The sequence below is a fragment of the Pieris brassicae genome, chromosome 4 (genome assembly GCF_905147105.1).
Source record: "Pieris brassicae chromosome 4, ilPieBrab1.1, whole genome shotgun sequence".
In the NCBI taxonomy this organism is placed as follows: domain Eukaryota; kingdom Metazoa; phylum Arthropoda; class Insecta; order Lepidoptera; family Pieridae; genus Pieris; species Pieris brassicae.
In genome coordinates, this window is record NC_059668.1 from 19,870,192 (window position 1) to 19,894,545 (window position 24,354).

The 24,354-nt window shown below is 36.3% G+C and overlaps 1 protein-coding gene across 1 annotated transcript in view; it reads left to right on the forward strand.

The window, feature by feature from the left end:
* The window catches only part of LOC123708744 (unconventional myosin-XV), a 69,910-nt gene that overhangs the window by 20,237 nt on the left and 25,319 nt on the right, over positions 1-24,354 (forward strand). The window contains exons 3-23 of the mRNA XM_045659603.1: positions 862-1,112; positions 2,276-3,381; positions 3,484-3,647; positions 3,755-3,984; positions 4,198-4,416; positions 5,330-5,418; positions 6,821-6,959; positions 7,245-7,448; positions 7,683-7,812; positions 9,012-9,172; positions 9,286-9,376; positions 9,600-9,766; positions 10,368-10,558; positions 11,157-11,291; positions 11,675-11,940; positions 12,023-12,519; positions 12,758-12,913; positions 13,046-15,024; positions 15,314-15,465; positions 15,912-16,152; positions 16,804-16,979. Coding sequence (XP_045515559.1) covers positions 862-1,112; positions 2,276-3,381; positions 3,484-3,647; positions 3,755-3,984; positions 4,198-4,416; positions 5,330-5,418; positions 6,821-6,959; positions 7,245-7,448; positions 7,683-7,812; positions 9,012-9,172; positions 9,286-9,376; positions 9,600-9,766; positions 10,368-10,558; positions 11,157-11,291; positions 11,675-11,940; positions 12,023-12,519; positions 12,758-12,913; positions 13,046-15,024; positions 15,314-15,465; positions 15,912-16,152; positions 16,804-16,979 — 6,744 coding nt within the window. The remainder of the gene's footprint in view (positions 1-861; positions 1,113-2,275; positions 3,382-3,483; positions 3,648-3,754; positions 3,985-4,197; positions 4,417-5,329; positions 5,419-6,820; positions 6,960-7,244; positions 7,449-7,682; positions 7,813-9,011; positions 9,173-9,285; positions 9,377-9,599; positions 9,767-10,367; positions 10,559-11,156; positions 11,292-11,674; positions 11,941-12,022; positions 12,520-12,757; positions 12,914-13,045; positions 15,025-15,313; positions 15,466-15,911; positions 16,153-16,803; positions 16,980-24,354) is intronic.

The window sequence follows — 24,354 nt, forward strand, 5'->3', positions numbered from 1 at the left end:
AAGTTGAGATAGGCGTTGTGTGTAAAAATGGCGAAAAGCATATTTTTAAACTATAGACCAGCCAGTCTTAAACGGTAGTTAAAAAGAAGAAGGGAGCGCGTTCAACCAGCAGCTAAATGCAAATCGGAGTGATCTCGATAGCGAATCTTCAGGTCACAGCTACAGATGGGTAGATATCATTGTTATGCGGAGTTATGTCAGATCATTACATGACGTCAGTTCCATCCCGCTGCCCACGCGCACCCCGCATGCTCATGAAAGTATATAGATTATAAGACAGATATTAAATAGCTTTATATGAAAAATACTACATCATCGCGGAAATGCTGAACCAATACAAGTTTTTGATACGACAGGAACAAGACGCCTAAAGAGAATTAACCTTTTGATTAATTAAAGCACACTAAGACTGTTGTGTTGCTGTTAATGATAAGTATTTTTTTCAAAGTATTTTATTTGTATTTTAGATTCAGTCAGAATAATTTTACTTATTAGCGATAATTATTGTTTCGGCTAGATTGTAGTTCATATCAAGTCATCTCTCTTTTGTAGACTTATATTTATTGAAATATACTATAAATTAATTTAATTATTCGTTTCAAGGTAGTTGTATAGTGTAACTGTCTTTAGTATATCCCCTAGAGAAGTAAAAGTATAATAAAAAAGTTTAAAATGTTTAAAAGATTTATGTGATCCAAGAACTTGTTATGGGAAATTTACAAAATATCCCAGTGACACCTTTTATTATATATAAAATAATTTTCTTAATACAATAAATACCGCGTTAATAATGAATTACCTAATCGTTCTTATAATTTGTTGAGTGTTTTGTTTCATTCTGAAAATTATCTCTCTTTCCAGGCTCAAACATTCGCCTTGCAAATGAGCAATGGCGATGAGGAAGGTGACCCAGTATGGCCGAGGGAGGAGCTTGGTCCTACAGGGGTTGACGATATGACTCGCCTTCATGATTTGCACGAAGCTGCCCTGCTATGGAACCTGAAGCTTAGATACGAGCAGGGACTGATATATACATACGCTGGCTCCATTTTAGTAGCCGTAAACCCGTATCGACCTGTCGATGCTTTGTATGGCTTACAGACTGCTAGAAGGTAAAATCTCAAATTCAAACCCCCTTCCCTTATTCATTATACAATAAATTAGTCTAATTTCTCCGTTAATATTCAAGTACCTATAAAAAGATTGTTTTAGTATTGAAATTAACCAAAAAAAGATAATAAAATAAATAAAAACTTTATTCAAATATGCTTGAAACAATATTGATCCAACGCTGGGGAGCCCCTGTGTTGTAGCAATTATTGATAAAAATGATGATAACAATTATTCCATGGTACATAGTGCCTGTTTAAAACATTTTTTTTAAAGAAATAGTAGTATTAGCGTTAAAACTAGTCGAATACAAGACTATAATGATGTATTTCAGAGAGTAGCTGAGAGTTGTTATATAAGTGCGATTTCTGTGTTAGTTTTGAGACCTCAGAATTAAAATCCATAGTAAGGCCTCTGTAGATTCAAAATCCAATTCGGCTATTGTAATTGTTATGTATTTGTATCTGGATAGATTGACTATCTCAGAATCCATAGATTGATAGATATTACTTTAAAAGAAGGGGCCCCTAAATGCAAAGAACTGAAGTTTTTATAAGAATAATTAATTTGATTAGGATTGGATGCGTGAAAAATAAATGGACGAATAGTACTTAATATTCGTTGCTATTCTTCAGGTACAGGATTCCAAATTGTTTTATATTGAAATAAATAAATTAGCCTTATGATCGTAGGTTTATGGTGCGATTTTTCGATGGTTATACAATAACCGAATCAAAATCTAATTCCAACGTCGTGATTAGTCATTTGCATAAGTTTTACTTGAATTTCTAGTTCGCGAGTATGTTTCTATGATAATGTAAATGTTTCGATAATAACATCGTGTTGGAATTAATCAGATCGTAATCATTGCGTGTGTATATCAATTTGTAATATTAATTAAGGATGTAGTAGGCATAGGTAATATTATATAAGTACATCGCATATTAATATCTGAAAAGCAATAGATTTATCTAATTATATTTTATTATACGATCTGTACGAGAGAAATTATTTAATCACTCCCAAAAATACTAATTTTTCACCTAGATACAGTATCATTTTTAAAGGTTTTGTTTTCGACTGAATGAACACGTTCATCATAATTTGTTTTATAATGATTATAGGCCATACAATATTTTCTAATTATTAATTATCATAATTTCAGATATCACGCAGCTGAAGCTCTGGGCGACTTGCCACCGCATCTGTTCGCCATAGCCGCTGCCGCGCGTGCATCTCTACCTCAGCCTCAAGCCATATTGATATCCGGAGAGTCAGGAGCGGGGAAAACAGAGTCAACAAAATTAGCCGTTCAATTTCTCGCAGCAGTCGCCCCAGCACCCCTGGGAAGAGCACCCGTATCTGAACAGATATTAGAAGCCGCGCCATTGCTCGAGGCCTTTGGCAACGCACGCACGCCAAAAAATCACAACTCTAGTCGCTTTGGAAAATTGCTTGAATTATACTTTAAGGATGGCGCTTTAGCTGGTGCCAGAGTTGCTCATTATTTATTAGAAAAATCGCGAATAGTCACACAATCGCCTGGAGAACGAAATTATCACGTATTCTACGAACTCTTGGCTGGTTTGGATGAGGAACAAAGGAGATCTAGAGGTCTATTATCAGCAGAGCATTATTTCTATTTGAATCAAGGTGGAGATTCGGCTGGGGCCGGCGCAGGGGCTGATTGGTCCGCGCTTTGTGGTGCCATGCAAGTATTGGGTATTGGCGATGCGGAGCGTGAGGATATAATAAGAGTACTAGCAGCTGTGTTACATTTAGGTAATGTTTACTTTCATAGACGACAACTTCGTCATGGTCAAGAGGGAGTGCAATTAGGGGGAGGTGCTGAAGTGCGGTGGGCGGCGCACTTATTAAAGCTACCAGCAGAGGAACTGGCTAGAGCTTTAACTACTAGAGTAACAGCGGCTCGAGCAGAGAAAATGAGATCGCCGCTGCCTATAGACCAAGCATTAGACGCAAGAGATGCATTTGCCAAAGCCTTGTATTCGTCATTATTCAATTGGCTTGTGATGAGAATTAACTCAATAGTACATAGAGGGGGACTGCATGATGCTCATCGAATATCTCTCCTAGACATCTTCGGCTTCGAAGACTTGGAAGAGAATTCGTTCGAACAACTTTGTATAAATTATGCGAATGAAACGTTGCAACATTACTTCAATAAGCATATATTTAAATTAGAACAGCAAGAGTACCAAAAGGAAAGGCTTGAATGGTCTCATCTAACATGGAATGATAATTCACCTGGTAGGTATTTACTAGTTCATGTATTATTTCATTTATTAAACGTCATAAATTTTTAAAAATATAAATCGGGGTTTTGTTATCATCTGCTTAATTATTTTCCAGTTATCCAACTTTTAAGCAAGAAACCGGTGGGTATTTTACACCTGCTGGATGATGAGAGTAACTTCCCTCGAGCGTCAGATGTATCTTTCCTTGAGAAATGTCATTACAACCATGCTTTAAACGAGCTTTACTCTCGTCCCCGCTTAGGAGCCAACGAATTTGGGGTAAGTGTCGAAATATAAAGAGACCGTAACTAACCTAAATTACAGGCATATGGTAGTGTGGGTAACACTTCATGATTCACTAATCATTTAATGACCAACAATTCCAGGTTAAACACTATGCAGGACAAGTTTGGTATAATGTCGATGGGTTCTTAGACAAAAACCGGGATGCTCTTCGTGGTGACGTCTTGGAACTCCTGTGCAGCAGCGAGGTGCCCCTTGTGGCTGAAATGTCTGCCCAGTTGAGAGCCCACCATGACGCAAATAAAACTCTGCCACGGGGTGCTAATGGAAGATTTGTTACTATGAAACCTAGGACACCGACTGTAGCTGCTAGGTAATTGACATAATATATCTTCTAATAAACATTATGAAATGCAGGCAGGACCATTACCTCTTCTAGTAGAAACTGAAATCTGTATAATAACAGCAATTCGGACGGCATGGGCTGATGTTTCGATAATATTAATAGTGACCTAATTTTATTTTACAAAGACTGTATACTGCTAGGTTCCATACTACCTCAGGGGCTAAATGCACTCTATTTTAGGTTTTCAGACAGTCTCCAACAACTACTAGAATCAATGTCACGCTGCAACCCCTGGTTCGTTCGATGCATCAAACCTAACTCCGAGAAATCACCGATGAAATTTGACATGCCCTGTGTCCTTGCTCAACTCCGGTATACAGGCATGTTGGATACCATTAGAATCAGGCAGATGGGATATCCCATACGTATTCCCTTCCAACTGTTTGTGGAGAGATACAGGTGAGTCTAATTTCAGTTTAGTAAGGCTGGCAGAAATTGGATGACGATCGCAAAAAAATAAAGTAGGGTGGAAAAAGTTGGAGGAGGCCTTCTCCCGGACAGTGGCCGCATCTTAATAAAACTATAAATTTATCTTTTTATTTTAATCAAATGTATGTCAAAGATGTGGAATAAAGGCTTATTATTATTATTATTATATAAGGTTAGTGTTATGCGTTGTCAAAAAATATAACGTATCAGTTATACCAATGGCGCTACAACCGTTTTAGGTCTGGAACTCAGAGTTTTGTATCTGTTCCATGTTCGTTTGTTAATCTAACAGGCGAGTAGGTGATCTACCTTCTGTCTTTGACACACGCCGTCGACTTTTCGGGTCTAAGACATGCCGCTCACAATGTTTTTCTTCACCGTATGAGTGTTAGATACGCACATAGACAGGAAGTCCATTGGTGCACATCCGGTGATCGAACCTATGACCGGAGGGATGAGAGTCGCATGCTGAATCCACTAGGCCATCACTGCTCTCAGCACCGCACAGTTATCTAACTTAATTAGTCTACACTTTTATATAGTTCATACTACGATACCTAATGTTACCTTTAATATTAAACACATGATTTAATGTATTGGATTTGATAATCTGGAAGCATAGTTCGAAATACGTCGCATTTTGAATAATATAGTATTATGATTCATAGAACAACTATATCTTAGCAAACATTTTTAGTATTTTTGTAACATTTATGTTTATCATAAATTTATAAAAGATAGCTTGTAGCGTACTCGTACACTGTATGATTTCGTGAACTTAAATAAATAAAAAAAACATACAATATTTATAAACGTTAATAATAAAAAGTATTTGTATATAAAGATTTTTTCGATTTTGATTATGTTCCTAATATTTTAACAGGTACCTCCTTAAGTCAATGCCAACACGTTCAACGCCGTATCGTGAAATCTGTAACTCCGTTCTCGCCGAGATGCCTCCAACCGGAGCAGGTAATACATACAAGTCATACATAAAGTTGATTTGTTTCTTATTTTCTTCAACAATTTCATCTTTAGATGCTCAATTATTAGTATTTGTTATTGATGTGAATTGGTAGATAACGAATAAAGAAAAGGTAGGCAGATCGCATCTTCTTAAATTTCTTCTTCATATCGTGTGTAACTGAGAATCGAATGGATATTCTAAATTTTATAAAAGAAAAAAATAGTAGCGCTACCAACTTTTTAGGTCTGGGCCTCAGATTTCTGTATATGTTTAATGATCACTTGTCAATCTAATAGGCAAGTAGGTGATCAACCACGCCGTCGACTTCTTGGGTCACTGTGTTGGTGTACAGCCGCGGATCGACCCTACGACCTCATAGATGAGAGTCGCAATTTGAAGCCACTAGGTCAACACTGCTCGCTAGAATTTTATGGGATTGTATATTACCGCTTTGTCTCATTAAATAAAGAAAGTAAAGAAAACGAATTAGCTCATTTGTTGAATGCATAACACAAATGGGGCAATTATTAGGTGCATAATAATACAGATTGCCGTTATATGTTATCTAACCGAACCGCAGTTAGGTATGATTTGAATTTAATTGCTTTACTAATTACCAACTTTCATCAAATATGTAATGCTATCGAATTGAATTAGTGTGACATAGCCTTTATACAGAATGGACGAAACCGAGGATGAAATTTACGAAAGAATGGATGAACAGCAAGATACGGATGAAGAAATTGTAGATGAAGATTGGGATACTGGTTCGGGGGATGAAAAAATAGAGAAACCATGCGAGACAGAAGAAGACAAAAGTGATGTGACTTCAATCATAAAGGAGGAAGTAGAAAATGATGAACCGATAAAAGTAGACAAAAAACCAACGTGGCAATTAAAAATTGTGGACAAAATAAAAATAAATAAAACAAAGGAAACTTCCAAACAAAACATAAAATGGAGTAAGATTGTAAAAATACTAGCTCAGAAATCTAAAAGGGATTCATATTCGGAGGAACTATCTGAAGTTATAAATCAGTCCGAAATAAAGTCTAATGTTACTGTGAATCAAACATTATCACTGAAACATACTCAAGACGAAAATAAATCAACGGAGGATGATGAAAAGAAAAATTTACTAACAATATTCAGAAAAAATCTGAAGGAAAAATCTAATAATTATAAAGCTATGGTTCTCAGTGAGTTTAATTATGAACAAATTATACGTGTATGAAAAATTCTGTAAGCCCAATGCTTGAAATTGTCACAGTGCACTGTATTTTTTATCGTTGTTTCATGTTAATTTGAATAGCGCATTTAGGAATTTAATTACCGTGTAACTACAGTTGTGTATCTATATGTTGTATTAAAGAAGTTTAATAGTGAAAGTATCATATTTCTTTACAGTGGGTGCCGATTTTCAATTGGGCGCAGCGCGGGTTTTTATACGCGAAGCGCTTCACCGAGCGTTGGAGCGGGCTCGGGCTGACAAGTTGCGAGCCGCCGCGACCAAGCTTCAGGCGCAAATTAGAGGGTTCCTTGCCAGGTACCTAAAATATTAAAAGTTTTAGATTAAGATTAATTTTATATTTAAACATTGGGAGCAGTTCCGTTTCAACTACGATCACTAGTTTTTTTATACATACACGCTTTTTAAATTATATTTTTAATAATTAAATTTATATTATATTATTATTAATTTATATATTTAAAACCCAATTAAATTTAATTAAAATCGATTTGAATTTTCTAACCAGAACAGCAACAATCAGAAGAAAATATTAGAAAGATCTAGACAAAATAGTAATAACCGTATTACTATTTCCCTCAGGAAACGCTATTACCAACTGCGTCACTCAGCAGTCCGGATTCAGTCATGGTGGAAGGGTTCACGAGACCGGCGAACGTTCCTTGTGGCACGGCATGGAGTTGTGAAGGCGCAGGCTCTAGTTAGAGGTCGGCAGGCGAGGAAACGAGTCACGGCCATGAAGGAACAGATGCGAAGGCGACTAGAAGCCCAACAGGCCGCAGCTAAGTAAGTATTACATTATTTTCTTTTTAGTTTTATTGATATTTGAAAAACCACGAAAAGTTTTAATATATACCCTAAAGACTTTTCGCTCACATTCGGTTAAATGATATTATGAATGTGTTATTCGAGGTAAGGATAAATTGTGCCATTGGTTGAGCACCGAAAGTTCATATATGAAATATATCTAAGCCTGCGGAACAATATCTTTCTGTGTGAATAATTGTTTTGAATTAATAGACGGCGTGCTGCAGAGCAAAAGGCAAAGGCTGAAAGCCTGCAAGTTCTGGAAGTACCAGCGGAATTGGCGTTTATACTCTCCAAGATTGAAGAGTGGCAGCCCCCTCATTCTGACAGAAATATTACCAAGGTATACTATAAATTACATGATAAATCAGCCCAGATGTAGGTGTATTGTGTTTGTATAGCTCTAGGTGTCTAGGTGTCCGGGTCGATACCAATGGACTTTTCTGAGTACTTTTAGCATTCGCTCGAACGGCGAAGGAAAGCGTCGTGAGGAAACCGGCTTTCCTTAGATCCTAAAAGTCGATGGCGTATGTCGGGCACAGGAAGCTGATCATCTACTTGTCTATTAGATTGAAAAATGATTATGAACAAATGCAGAGGCCCAGACCCAAAAAGGTTGTAGCACTACTAATTTTATTCGATTCTATCCATAACTATCGGACAAAAGGATTTGAAATGTGGCAGATTTTTGTTCCTACCAATTTTATTGTCGGCGCAAAAAATTATCATGGCAGAACCATCATCCTGATGATAGGCCGATGTGTGAGGTTCAGCTCGGGTGACCAAAGTATTTTCGCTTCCACGAACTTTGGCCACTCTTCTGTGTCCCACTAAAAAACCCCGACTGGGATGTCTGCTAGAGGGCTTCAACTAAACCTGATTGGAAAATAATCTTAAAGTATAGTGGGAACCTAAAAGTGACAAATATTTAAAAATTCTGTGCCTCATTGATATATTTTCCTATTAGTATGTATTCAAATAATTTTGCTCAGATAGGGACATTAAATTAATAATTCAAAAATTAAATCCTTTTTTTAACGCGATTTGTTTGAGTGAGTGCTTGTAATTTAATATGAACTTTATTGAATAGCAATAAAGTTCAAATTGACTCTACATTTTATTTACAAAACGTTTGTATGGGAAAAAGAAAATGGGTGTTTTAGGGTTTTCCCGGAAATTATTCGAATTTTTCTTAAAGCCATCCTTAGACTTCAACGAACATTTAAAAAAAGAATTGGTACAATTGGTCCAGGCGTTGTCGAGTTATGCGCTTACCAACATATTTTGCGATTCATTTTATATTATAGATATTATGTATATTACCATCATCTAATAACAAATTATAAAAGGAATGACGTACTTTACAACACAAAATTGTAGTAGGTATATATTTATTTACCTCATATGCATTTGATTCAAAGTCAAATGTTTCTATCGTTCGGAGGAATGCTGCGCAAATCTTTTAATCACTTAATATGATGAATTGGTCTATGTGGTTCTTCTGTACATATTATTGATCTATTTCATAATTTATATTTTTAGATATCAGACGTTTACTGTGAAGAGGAACGCATCCAATTGCCTAAAGATCTCCAGCAATTTGCGTTCTCAAAGTTCAGTTCTGTGTACTTCGCGGATGGCGGACACCTCAGCCCGAGAAAGCTCCCCATCACCAAACCATTTTTATCTAAAGCTGCTGTAAGGTGAGTATTGCTATGTAATAAAACATGGAGACTCATAAAAATTTAACTTGTTTACAAACAACATGTACCAAATTATACCTAGCAACTGAAGAATGCCTTAATCTTTTTTGCAGAGATCAAGATTTCAATGATGCTGTAGCAGTATTTAAATTGATTTTAAGATGGTGTGACGAATCGAATTCTGGAAATGAAACAAGGCAAAAGGTAATGGTAATACACATGTTTGTCACAATTTCAGCCTAAAGATCCTAGTATAGGTTCCCGGAAATACACCAGACTTTTATCTGTTAAGAAAACCGTTTTAAGTTTGCTTTAAAGGAATTCAAATCAAGAATGACTTTTTTACATACACCAATTAAAAAGGTGCCCAAAGTCATTCTAATTATATAAATTTCTAAAATATTTCTGATCTAAAAACTTATTTCAGATGATAGCTGACTACATAGCCTCCCGTGGGATCAGCTCCCGTGGCCTGCGTGATGAGGTTCTAGTACAACTATGCAACCAAGCCAGCGAGCGAAATGGAAGCGCACGCGTTTTACCACTTCTTGCGCACTGTTTGGCTGCTTTTCAACCGGGGGCTGCTTTACACAAGTATGTTTTTTTCGTAAATATACATATACATATAGTACTGCAATTTGGCAGCCTTGTTTCTTCCGAAGCAACCCCAAATAATGTTAAAGTAACTGTACGAGCCAAGGATGAACATTTTGCTCACTCAGACTTTCTTAGTTTTTTAAGCGTGGCTATTTCTTAAATCGTCGGAGTTACGGCCCGAGAGTATAGTCAGTATAGTAGACACTCTCTTCAACGGTTACATAGCATTTCGCTTATATTCTATTGTTGGACGCGAGTGGTTACTATTGAGTAAAACTAAAATCTTCTATTATTTAAAGCACTTCGATTACTTCGATTAAAATATTAGAAAATATGGAAAACTCTAACGAAAGTGTTTGTCCAATATTTAAGAATTTCACAGAATGCACACATATTTAATAAATCAAACTTTGTAGAGTTCATATTAGAATTACTGGGATTGCCTTCAACACCTACACTTCTGTATAAGCAAAGGTTCTGCAGCATAGTTGACCTATATCAATACACCATAATATTCAAGGTGTTTAGGCCGATTTATATAGCATTAATACTCAAACTAAAACACGTTTTTTTATTACATACTCGCTTCTTTTTACAGATACCTGGTACGGTTCATATCAGAGCATTGGGAGGGTCCTGATAAGGCGCGTGTTTTACGCCTGGCGTGTGGTAGCGAAGCGAACTCAGCTCGGGCAAGTGGTCTTGCTCGACGCGCCCCGCCCACTCTTCTCGAATGGAAGGCAGCAAGTGAGCAGGCTAGACCAGCGCTAGCATTGCATCTGCCTACTGGTAAGAGTTGAAATAGCTTAAAAAAATATATATAAATGAATTTCGTTGCTTTAGAATTTCCTATAATTTGTCCTGTGTATCCTTAACAATAAAATAATTCATGTTTGTTTTGAGTCGATTAAGTTCACTTAAAATGTACATTTTTATATTTTATTTAATTTTAAGGATAATATACTAAAATCCTAATATGTTACAATAGAAAACCCGCTGTGGTTTGTATAAATAAAACTATAACAGTCTTGTTTAGGAACGCGAAAAATACAGATAATAGTTTTTCAATTTACTTTTTTATGTTGCTTAATGTTAGGCTTTCCACTAACTGACTGGGTAGTCTATTTATTAGCCGCGGTAGCTAATACCTAAACGTTCTCTCGCCATAGACGTTGTTTGCTCTCGATGTACAGCCGAACTTGCGTTACCGCTCGGGTCTGTGTACATCAGGCTTAACTCGTTATTTTACAGCTTGAAAACCTAAAATCAAGACAACAATTATTAATTATGTACGTGATTGACGGTCTATGATGGTACGGGAACTATAGATTAAAAATTAAATATATTATAGTCTATGAACGTCCATAAATTATGTTTTTTTTTATAGATCGTGTAGAGAAAGTATGTGTAGAGGCGTGGACAACATGTGAGCGCGCAGCAGCCAACGCCCTTGCGGCAGCTGGTGTAACACACGATGCAACCGGTTGGTCACTAACCATGGAACATAATGGCCAACTTACTGGTGAGATCGTATTTTAGTTATTTTAATATATTATAATTAACAGACGCCAAACATATTATTTTATACTATAATTTTGTTAACAATAACTAAGTCCAATTTTCATTTTATAGTAGATGATAAATAATTTTATCAAATAATTAATACATTTGTAACATGTTTGATTAAAATATAGATTTAATCCCGATGTGAAAATTAGAAAACATAAAGTACCTATAATATCCCTAGTCTGTAATAGATAAACAAAAATGTAGTATGTTATGCAAATTGTATGGCGATACGATTTAAAAAAAATTAATTCAGAACCATCAAAAAAAGTTTTACAATAAAGGTACTCCATAGCCCTAGATAGCATTTAGGTATTAATGTAAAAACATTTTGTTCAGAATGGGCAGGTTGCGAATACGTACTGGATGCAGTGGGTGAGATGGAGACATTTTCATCCCTCTGTGCTGGTCGTTCCTCTCCCTTAAGAGCGAATACGCCATCTACCCCACCACCCTCACACGTCCTAACGCATGCACACACACTCTCACGCACGCGTACGCCTGAATCGCCGCGGGAACGTACGCTTACAGTCCCACGTCAGACGCCTCCAGCGCCCCCTCCTAGAGCCTCTTCTATTGATACCGAGAGGCAACACCGACCACAAGTAAGTATTTGGTTGGATTTATAAATATCTATTTAGAACGCGGTCATTCATTTACACTAACTTATTCATTTATATTCAACAGGTGCCACCGCCAGAGCCTCCAAAATCTCGTTCACCAAGTATCCAAAGGATCCTCCAGGAATCCATTGAAGAGAATATTTCCGAATATAACTGGAAAATGGAAGAACCGCGCAAACATAATGAATATTCCAGAAAAGTATCTCATGATATTCTATCACGGGAATCAGCGCTTAATGAGCGTTATTTTGAACAACAGTCTGATAAAGTCCGCAGTAGATCTCTTGACAATTTATTAGGAGATAACCCGGTTCCTCCGCCATCAAAGCTAATAGATTTAGGATTGTCGCAGTCCAGGTTAAACGACAGATACCACTCAGTGGAGAGGCTAGGAGGAGCCCCAAGTGTTGCAAGTAGTAAAGGAGGAGATGACTATGGAACAGGCTCACGTGTGTTGCCCTCCCGGTACATTAAGTCCCAATATGCAGGAAAAAGAGCGCCTGCTGGTTCGCAGTCAAGTCGTGCGTATATTGAAAAGAGCTCGGAGTTTGGTGGTGTGCGGTGAGTATTTTTTCACAACTAAATCTGTAATAATCCTGCATGCAACAACTGCCTTAGTAACGCATATAAAGCTTATAATCCGGAGATCCTTCCTCAATTTAAAAATTATTTATTTAGTATTTATTCAATAAACCAATCCTATAAACAAACATGATTCTCGCACGTTGTATTATTTCGGTATAAAAAAATACTAATGATTATTAAAAATTATTTGAATTTAGTAATTACATTTGAACAGATCATCAGCAATGTCGGATACATCAGAAGCGCCGAGCTTAGCGTCCCACGTGCGTCGAGTCCGCGTGCCCAGTCAGGCGTCAGATGTTGATCAATTCCTCGACGACCTCTTCTCGCCCGTACTTGACCCTAACATTGATGAATTATCGGATGCCAGGTTAGTAATTTTTCTAGAAATGTTTACTGCTATATGTTGATATGTAACTAAATGAGTGAAAGAGTGTGAAGGAGTGAAAGCATCATGACCGTTTATTTAAAATACTTTTGGTAAAATATCAATTTGTTATAGATCACTCGCTGCAAGCATCAAAGGTGGTAAAGACTACGATAATTTTATAGATAACATTCTTAATTGCTCCTATAATGAGCAATTGGAAATTCTAAACTCAGAAGAAAAGCTAGAGCGGGCCATAAAAGGTGGAGGAAAGGAAGATAAACAACCGAGCAGAAAAGAATCTAATGTAGATTCTGTTGACGATTACATAACCAACCTTTTTGACCCAATATTCTTAAATGATAGTTTAAAAAGACTCAATGATGGAGAAAGTTTATCTGGTGCAATTAAAGGCGGTGGAGCCACACCAAGATCTGCTTCAGCGAATACGTCAGCCCTCAGTTACGGATCAATCTCTATGCCCCCTTCAATGCCGTCAATGCCGGCCACTCCTGAAGCGTTAGCCGCGGCACTTGGTCTTCACCTTCCTCCGCCGGGAACGGTAGATATTAATGCTTATCATCAAAATTTGCAAAGGGCATTCCTTCAAAATGCGATGGCTCAAAATTTACAGATACAACAACAACTACTTGCTCAAAATCAGGCATTACAATCATTGCTAGCTGGACAAGTGGTAGAATCTGAATCTACTCCGACATCACCAGTTCGGTCTTCCACCGTTGTGCATGCTCAAGTACATTCGCCACCGAGGAATTCGATGAAAATGAGGCGTGAATCAAATGAAAGCGGATCTGGTGGCGCTCCTCCACCCCCACCACCCCCCATGCCACCTCCACTACATGAAATGGACCCTTCCGAAGCGCGACCATTCTTAGATCCTTATGGACGAGCTAAAACTGTTCGAATTGGAAAATGGAGATGGCCACCGCCTAAAGACGCAGTTCCGCAAGATACCACACAAGATTTTACTAAATTCAAAATGCGACAGATTCAGAGGAGACATACCCCACAAGCACAGACTAATGGAGAGTTCCACCCTGAGCCACCGAGAGGTAGATCAAGATCAGAAGCATCACCTAGCATTGAGTGGGAAGAATTTGAAGTTGACGGGCAACCGCCCTCCAACAGAGAACCACCGTCACAAAGAACAGCCAGACGTAGCTTTGAAATTGGTGCACAAAGACCATCGCCAGGCAGTGTTGGAAAATTAAAGCTCAGCTCAGAAATGCGACAGAGGTTGGAACGTGTTACTGCTAACCATTCAGTCCGAAGCTCGTCTTCAGCTGCAGAAACACCTAGAACTGTTAACAAATTAGAAGACACTAGGAAATTAATGCTAGAGAGGCAGTTAGGGGGTGGAGCTCGTTGGGATGCTCCACCACCTCCATTACCCCCAGCTCCTCCTGGCCCAGCCCCCCCTCCACCGAAATCTCCCCCATCACCACCTGATAAGCCAGCTCCACCACCGCCATCGGTGACAGACACGTCCTCAACATTTGCGCAATTACGTCGCGACAGAGATACGTTTGGTGTTCATCAGAACAGAGAAGTGGACGATCGTCATAACTTTTTAGCCAACTGGAACTCACGTAGAAAAGATGACAACGAATCGCAAGCAGACGACCTAGCAGCACGATTCCTAACAGCAGATAGACGAGAAAAACGTCGTGATGACTGGGGCGATGAGTCGGAGACTAGAAGTTACGATGATAAAGGTCGTGATGAATGGGACTCAGAAATTGGTGACAGAAGTAGAAATCATGATAACTTCTCGGGACGAGATGCATCAGAGATATACGAAATGTCACCAATGCGAACGGAAAGAAAGAGCGACACGTACGATCGTGCTATGTTTGATGATTTTGAACGGTTTGATGGTAGGAAAAATTCACGAGACATGCTGATGGGAAGATCAAGAGAAAGTCCAAGAAGAGATGTCATGTTTCCGCCAGATAATGGAGACACGTTAAAACGCAACGATCGCCCCACATTTAAAACCCACATGGCTCAGAAGGAAAGAGACCGAAAACTAGAAGCTGAGAGGAGACAGTCCGTATCAACACATGTTACAGATAAAACTGAACATCTGGAAAGTAAGTAATAACTCCATATATTTTCCAAAATAATATGCTTAATCTACTAGAAATAACTTTTCAACCCCAGGCAGGCACCTTTTAGGTCTGGGCATCAGATTTGTCTGCTTCGTGATCACTTGTAATGTATTATAGTAGGTAGTAGTACACGCGCTCGCCTTTTTGTGTCAAGGGCATGCTAATTTCCTCGCGACCATTTCTCAATTACGCTACCGAAATATATGTAAATAACTAATAGTAAATTAATAAACTTAAAATCCATAATAATCATTAGTAATACTTTGTCCAGATACACCAGCTCCAGCAGCCTTTCTGCCGGCATCCGATCGCAGTTTTCTTACCTACCATCGCGTGCCGTGGAAGTTGCGCGTGCGCAAGGAAGTATTTTCACCTTTGGAAACGTATAGCGACCCTGCCATATTAGATTTATTATATGCACAGGTTAGTTTTAAAGCTTTATATAATCATTCAGTTGACACAGTTTCAATTTATTTATTTCCCTATAGCTTTTTATTCGCCAACTAACTTTCCTTGGCTATTAATGTAGCTCTAAACAATATACGGCTATATATAAGTCTTTCCACCTTTGATTTTGTTCCCTTTGGAGTAGAGACTCTTGAGGTTGAAGTGCACAGGCGCTAATTAAAGATTTAAGTTGGCGCCTGGTAGATAGTTACCCCAGACTTCCTCGCTCAACGAATAAGTATCGCAATACAGCGAGGAAATGTTGCCAGCGTTAAAGGTACACTGCCACAGGGACCAAACTTTTGAAACTTGGTTTAATTTTCTATTTATCAATTTTTAATTATTATTTAATTATTTTCTCCTTAAGTAGTATATTAATAATTAATTCCTCTTTCATAATAATAAAACACATACTTCTCTAGATCGTAAGTGACATAACATCGACGTTGCCATCTCTACGCATCAGTACAGCTGAACGGCGAGCTGGCAACACTTGGTTACGATCTCAAAATGGGCCAGTGAGAGCAGCTTCTAAACGTCAGGCCATTGAAATGGCTCGAGAGTGGCCTTTCTACTTTGCCAGATTATATTCTGCCAGAATGCAGCCAGGAGAGAATGCGGTGCTAGCTGTGTCTCACAGTGGAGTATCTATTGGAGTTAAAGGTGGGTGGAGTAATAATAAAGACTTAGATGTGACAGACATGCAAGTGGTGCTAAAAGTCTCCATCTCAGGTTTTTTAATATGAAGGTGATCGGCCTTCTGCGCCTAACACACGTGTCAACTATTTGGGTAAACTTTATTTCCTGATAAAGTATAATTTTAAATAAAGTGGCGATACAACCTTTTAGGACCTGGTTTCTGTTTCGTGATCATTTGTTTTCTTCTAATAAGCAAATAGGTTATCAGTCTTCTGTGCCTGCCCCATGTTTTTCTTCGACATACATAGGAGCGAGAGTTACATGCATAGACATTAGACATAGGTAGAAAGTCCATTGGTACACATACGGCGACTTAATCTACGTCCTAAGGGATGAGAGTCGCACGTATATATATATATACGTGCGATATACAGTCACAAGGCCATACTACTCTTGTTCGGCTTTTATATTACAATAATAATTATTAAAACTATATATCGATTATTGGTGACACACTTTGTTTTTAAGGATACACCACATTTAATCAATTCACCCACACAATCACTATCCTTCTTGCCAACTAGATCATGACCATCATCGTCAATGATCCTGCTGTTTATTATTATTTTTTTTAATTTGAGATCGCTGTTCTTCAAATATAAACTTCATTCCCAGGTCCCGGCGGTCTCATAGTACGTCGGTCATTGTCGTTTTCGGGTCTACGCGCATCATCACCTGCGCCTGGTACTTTGCAGTTGACACCGTCGCGCGACGCCCCGCTCACGCTTCACGTTCCGCTCGCACACAGCGCACATTCGCTCATCGCGGAATTCGCGCTTCAATACTCACAGGTTAGTAAAAACTACAATCTCAGTTTTTTTAAAGAAGAAACGGAGACACAAATTATACTAGATCGTATAACTATTTTAGAGGTAAGTGTTTGTAATAATAAAAATACTTTTCGAAACTATTCTTTGTGAAACGTAAAATAAGACATTTTTAAATCCCAAAAAGGAGACTACTAATTTTATCGGCGTATTTCCGGAACCTTTTTTTTCTCTAGCCCGTCGCTTGTTAATGTTGGTTGCTTGGTTTAATTGCTTATCTATTAATTATATATTTTAAACAAAGAAAATATAACCTTAACTTACATATATAAAAATAGATACTTTGTACGTTAGTAGAGGCTGACACAGCTTGAGATAATAAGCCAAATTCCTTCCGCGGACCCCGGCGCAGGCTGATCCTACAATGAGCGAGTCATTTCAACTGGATCCTTGGGTGGATCCAGTTGAACCCAGCCAAGTCTGTTATCCTCGCGAAGTACTCTAGAAGTGATGTGTTATAGACCATATTAGTTCTAGAACCCTCAACAACAACTATTGTCGATAACACGAATTAGCTCTTGGAAGACACAGGTTGATTGCCCGATAGAATTTCTGGACAATTATACAAAATACTGACAACATTATACGCAATCCTGAAATGCTCATAATTATATTTTCATATATTTTAGTATACCAATTAAAGTTTTGTAATTTTTTCTCGTGCACTGCTAAACGGGATTTTTTTAACTGATTCGATTCATTACACTAACAGTCCCCATTTTATTTACGATTTCATTAATAATTTGGCAATTATAGTAAAATCCTTACATAACCTTTATATACTGAATAGCATATAAGCAATTTAAGTATATACATAATGACTAAAGTTCAAATCTTTGTCAATATTCATAGAAACACTTTCCTATTGAATGTGTAAAGAACTTCCTACTTCCTTTGACATATGAGTTTAAATTATGCAATATAGATTTAAGTCTGACCTCGATTTGTGATATTAAAATATTACCTAACACAGATTTTAAATTTATTGATTTTTATTTATATAACGCATTTTAGTTTCAAAAATATTTTAGTAAGTGTAGTAAGTGTTTAGTAAGTGTTTTAAGGCCCGTTTTACAGCGTACCTATATGGAATGCAAAGGGGTGGCCATTAAATTATCGTGACTTGTCCTCAAGAAACGTACGAATTTTTAGAAGGCCGGCAAATATAAGTATATACCATTGTTTTTGTATTGTATACACGATCATTAAAATTGCCATTCTATACACGATCATTAAAATTGCCATTCTATACAATACATTTCACAAAAAAGTCATCTATTATTTCTGAAATTACCACAAGCGGTTCAACGCTCTCAGCAATGCGATTATCTAGTAATTGATACAGTTATAATCGCGTAAATCTCTGCAACAACGGTCAGCTTCAAGCTTGAGATTTTTAATAATTCAATTTTTTCTAAACCTGTTTTAGGTATTCCTCACTATATTTAATCACATATACAAATGAAACATATAATTTAATTATAAATATAACGTAAGTTGGGGTATTACGAATGTAAAACGAAAACGATGCTTTCGTAATGTTACAGAGATGGGTTGACTGAAATGTTTCTCGACTTATCTACAAGAGACCGATCATACCACATACAAAAGCGTTCTCAATGCCTCAATTAGATATGATAACCAGCCATTTAATGAATCCTTGGGGGGTTTTCACTATAAGAGGCGTAGAAAGGAAAATACAAGACAAGACGTGGGCATTCGCTACGCGTTGACACGCAACATGCCATAGTATCTGGGGGCAAAATCAAATCTTTCACTTTAAATCATCTCTTGTTTTTAATATATATGTCACAGTAAAGTAGTTAAATCAGAGAGTTAATTGAATCTCTAGATAGTTAATTAAAAATCGATATTCAATCAAGTTGCCTAAACGTTCCTAGGCAACAAGACTAATCTTACCTAACCTAACCATTTACAATAAAGCAAAACACGGAATTTCCAAGCTCTCAGTTCTTCACGATCACACCGAAATAACAATAACAAATGAAATAATCATGGCGGAGTCTTGTTTTACATTGTTAATCAACACGCTGGCTTTCGGTCAGACAGATAGTTAAACGTTTTCGACGCTGCTTTATTTAAATCAAAATGCTAGCGATTTGATTGAATATCAACATTTAATTAACTGTTTAGAGATTCAATTAACTATCTGATTTAACTACTTTACTGCGACATATAGATTGACTTGGCAATCACACTAAACAATCTAATTTAATATAACATGCATTACTTGGGAGATACGTTGTTTCGATATTACGTTTGTAATATTGATATGGTCACTTTAAGATGGTGTAAGGCTAGCATAATAAAAGATAATGTTAATACTCGTAACAAACGCAGGCTGCAATTTCCGCGTACAAGATTATCTAAAGTTAGTAATTATTTTTTGGGAAAATTAATACTTTTCATTAATAAAATCCCAGAGGCTCTTATATCTCTGCCTTTTAATAAAATTAAGAAACGGAAAAAGGAAAGACGTGTAAAAACTATAAAGTTAACGATTATCGAGTTGATAATCGCCTGGGACTAGTGCTAGGCAAGCTACTTTTAATAAATTTGCGATATTTGTTTTAAAATAAGTGTTGTTTGATGATTTGCTATTTTAAAAGAGTACTGAGAGTTTTTTATGGCAGCTTTTTCTCTCGGCCTACACCCTCTGACTTCTTTGCCGACGAGTACGGATGTCTACCTATTCAAATTTAATGTCAATAGGAATAAGTGATATCTCATCTTATATTCAATAATAAACATTTTTTTAAACTAACTCCGTAAATGGCCCCTTAAGTAGAGACTGAATGTACCAACTTGGATTTTATTATATGGACCTCATATCTTTTTACGGAAGTTATGTTTTTGAAGGCATCTTTTTTGTCCAGACATTTTCAGTGTCCTACTTGCTGTATTAGATTTAACATACAATATAAAATAAATTAAATATAGATGTGAAATTCGACCTTCGCAATATAACGTATATAAGTAATAAGCAGAAAAGCTATTAAAGATCAGTATCTCTCCCGTTAGAGTCCGTTATTGACCGCTTCGTCGTTACGAGTTACGACTCATCCACTTACAACGATTTCCTTGTCACAAGTGTCCTACGTTTTACTTTTTTCAAACATTCCAAAACACAATTCTGTTGTATTTTTGTGTTACTCAATGAATCTTTGGCAGGCTAAGATCCAGCAGAATCCGTGAAAACTGTATTTTCCATACTTATTATAACATATACATTAACAAATAATAAATTTTAATGCCAAGTCTGGATTCTGGATACAGCAGTATCGGGTTGCCTGGAACACATCGCGTATTAGGTAAACGAACCATTGTTGCACTCTTTTTGTCTCCAAATAATAATTAGGAAGTAAATTTTGCTATAATAAAACATTCTTTATCTAAGAAATTATGCCAGCATTAAATGTATACTGCCACAGGAACTTTTAAAGTTTATTTTATTGAAGTGAAACTTGTTTATCACTGCTACACGCTTCTTTAGCACACATTTTTTTAAAATTTTCTATTTATTTATTTTTAATTATTATTAATATGTAGATAAAGAATATTGAATTCATACGACCAACTAGGCTCCAGAAGATAAACCTTGTATGAAAATTGTATTCGTTTTTACAGCAAACTCCCAAGTGAAATTAGAATCATTGAATAAATTCAAATTCTCGTTAAACGTAATGTAATCAATAAAGCTTTTTACAAATTTTACGATTATTTAAATCATCCTTATCCTTGGGATTGATTTTCTTCAGTTCACACAATTTGTATGACTCAAAACTTGGCAATTAAAAAGATTGGCGGAGACTTTCTTGCCCGCCCTTGACTTGCCAACTGGTAGAAATTTAACATTTTGTCTGTTGACGTCTATTAGTGTTAGATTTGTGTGTTATTATTATACATACCGATATATTATGATAAGAAACGAAATATGCCCCATAATTATAATCCAATCAATATCGATTTAATTTTTCATGTTTACGCTTAGTAAAAGATTATCTTTAATAGTTTGTACTTATGTATGTAAATATTTGTACTTACTAACCTAACCTATTTGCGTATTACATAAAAAACAATAAACAAAGCGTAAATCATAAATTGAAACCGGACTTAATCGCAATAATACTTTCACCGCAAAATTGGATCGTTTTGATAACATTTCTCAGACATAAGTACTAATATTTTTGCATTTTATGCGTGTATAAAGCTTCAATAAGCTTCAGAATTTTAAATAAATGTAATTTGATTTTCACATAAGGGAGTTGTAGCCCGCGATAAGTTTCAACCCTTAAAGGTTGATCGAATTTTATAGCTAATTTTAAAATATCTTGTTTTCAAAAGCGAAGCAAACATACATATAAACTTAACTAAATATTGAGAGAATTATGTTAATAGCCCATTGTTAAAATACTTGTGTGATTTCTCACAATTAAATAACAATGTTTTGCTGAAATTGGTTGGTTAAAATGTAAAAAAAATAATTTGGTTTAATCTAAAAACCAGTGTGTTATATTTATAGCTGGTATAGAAAGAATAATAAGTGCAATCCATTGACATATGTAAATAATAAAAATTACATCCGGTCAAACAATCTAAGCGCGAACCTGTCAACTATACCTGCGCACGCGCAGTCACCCGGCGACCGCGCCTGCGCGCGCACCATGCACCGACCTCGCTTTAACACTGCGATGCGCGATAATTGGCGGCAATTGCAGCGCGAATTTGACGACGATGTCATCAAACGTGCACCTAGTTTGGATTCCCTCATCAACTCCTCAGAAGCATCCAGCCTTGATGCCTCAGCTGACGATTCAGACTCAGGAGCCGATACACGTGATCCTGAGCCCAGGAGGAAAAAGTGCCCTCAAAGTTATTCGTCATCATCCAGTGGTCATATGGAAACAATTCATGAGGAGACAACCGAGCCCAAAGTGTCTGTGAAAGAAATTCTAGCAAGATTCGAGAATTTGACGGAAAAAACTGATTTTCTTCAGGTATTTTACTAACGTAGCAAATTTAAGCTCATTCCGTAATTTTTTCATAAACTATTCAGACAAACGTCTCTGGTAATTGATATATTATGATAATATATTTTTTGAACGAGATTTTAACCAGATTGATTTATCAGCATAATGTTTAATGTCTCCGTCTAATATTTAAATTCGTGACGCAAATATTACGCAAAAAACGAGGTTGAAAACTGTTACAAAAACTTATGATTGAAACCAATGAATATATTTGTAACATAATATCATATATGAGAATATTTTTCATAGTTGAGCCGCCTTCATATCTGAAAACCAAAATTCTAACTTAAAAGCTGACTACTAGCCGACTGATAAAAGTTTCGAGGCTAAAATTCTGACTATAAATTAATTCGTAAAAACACTAATGAAAGGGCAATCAACTCTTCATTGTTAAAGTTACTAAGCTCTCGCAATTTGCAATGTTGTTTTGTTTTTTTGATAAACTCATTTGATTTCCTTGTATATGTAGCATAAATCTAAACAACTAAATACGTAGGCAAGGGTATATTCCAAATTTACGAATTTCACGCTAAAATGTAACAAACTTTGATAAGTAGTTTGATGAAAATTTGTTTATACCTTTTCTATACTTGAACACCCCGAGCTGCAAACGCCATTGCATTTTACGCTGAAAGAAATTCATGTTTTAGACATTAATTCCGTCATGGCTTAATTCTTAACCATGAAATAACTTTTCCTTAATTAACGATGAGAAATCGAGCCTAAAAGTTACTATTAACGCCTATTTAAATAGCTATAAATTTAGACAGTTCCTTTGTCAAGGTACAAGATGTACACTTATGTGCATACAAGAAATAAAATTCGTTAACAAATCTAAACCCGTATGAGAGAGTTAAAATTAACACGTAGTGCCAACCGTTAAAGTATACGTTCAAATTTTAGTCATTAAAACTGACCAACACTGAGCTACTCATATTTCGTGGACTGTTTAACGCGGGGCTAGATAAAAGGTTAAGAAATAGACAATATGTGTTTGGATATTAAAAATATGTTATGACTTCTACATAATTGCGATAAAAATGATGGAGTCTAATATCAACTATCAAAATGTATCGATGTGAGCATTTTTGTATTTTAAAGTTAAGGTCCCTTAAATCGTGTAATGAACATTTCACTATTATTAGAAGGGGTTCTTATAACAACAATAAAAAAATATCAAACAGTTGTTATAACACCTGTTTTAACGGCAATCTAGGTTTTTGGGTTAATTCACATTCACCCTCATTTTACTTAAAGGGGGCCCTCTGGGCTTTACAATGACCTCGTAGAAATGACTGAATATTATGATTACATAGTCATTACGTAGAGTTATAAATGCAAAAATAATATAGTAAATAACAATTTTTTATTAAGCAACAATTAATTTTAAACAAATGCTCACAAACAGAACTTTATTGTCAGAATTCATTAATACAACGAAACTAATTATCAAGTATGTCAACGCATTTGAAACGTATAATTCTCCGAATCAATATGTTGCATAATAATGTCACAAAATACATTTCCCATCTCACTCATTTCCAAGAGTTTCTCAACAATGGATAAAGGAAGCTATTTCTTAATAAATACACGTAAAGTAACATAAACAATGTGTAGTGAAAGTTAGCTGAATATTCATGACATCGTTTTAAAATACTTATTTAATTAGCTGTGCTCAGATTGAGCTTAACAAATTAATGAAATATGGCTTTGTAACAAACACCAAAATATTATTGATTATTCCATAACATAACATTTATAAAGTGGACTCAAAATAGTTTACGGAAGTTCGAATATAGGTAAGAGATTTACTGAGCGCTGTATTTCCGAACCAATACGACTAAGAGTCCCTCAAGATGAGCGTACCAATTCTTAAAAAGCTTGCAACGCACTAACGAGCGTTCTGGCAATGTAAGTGTCACTTAACATCATGAGATTTCCGTATCCAAAAAAAATTACTTTTTTCCGTCTTAACTAAATTTTCTCGCTCTGAAGTCGCGATTACGTTAATAAAACTAATTAATAGCTTCATAAACCACAGCTCTCAGTAATAATCACATTTTGACAGAAGACAAATGAGTTTAGATAATCAGTGAAAGTATTGTTTTAATTTTAAAGAATGGTGTTATTAAATAATTTGGTTAACTATAATTTGCTCTATAATTTAGAACTAATAGAGTTAGGAACGTATAACCTATATGTAGCCTCGTGACAATTGCGTGGTTAGCGGAGCGCGCTTCCTTTTCCTCCTGCGCGTGACCTGACATTGACGTCATCGCGTGTGAAAA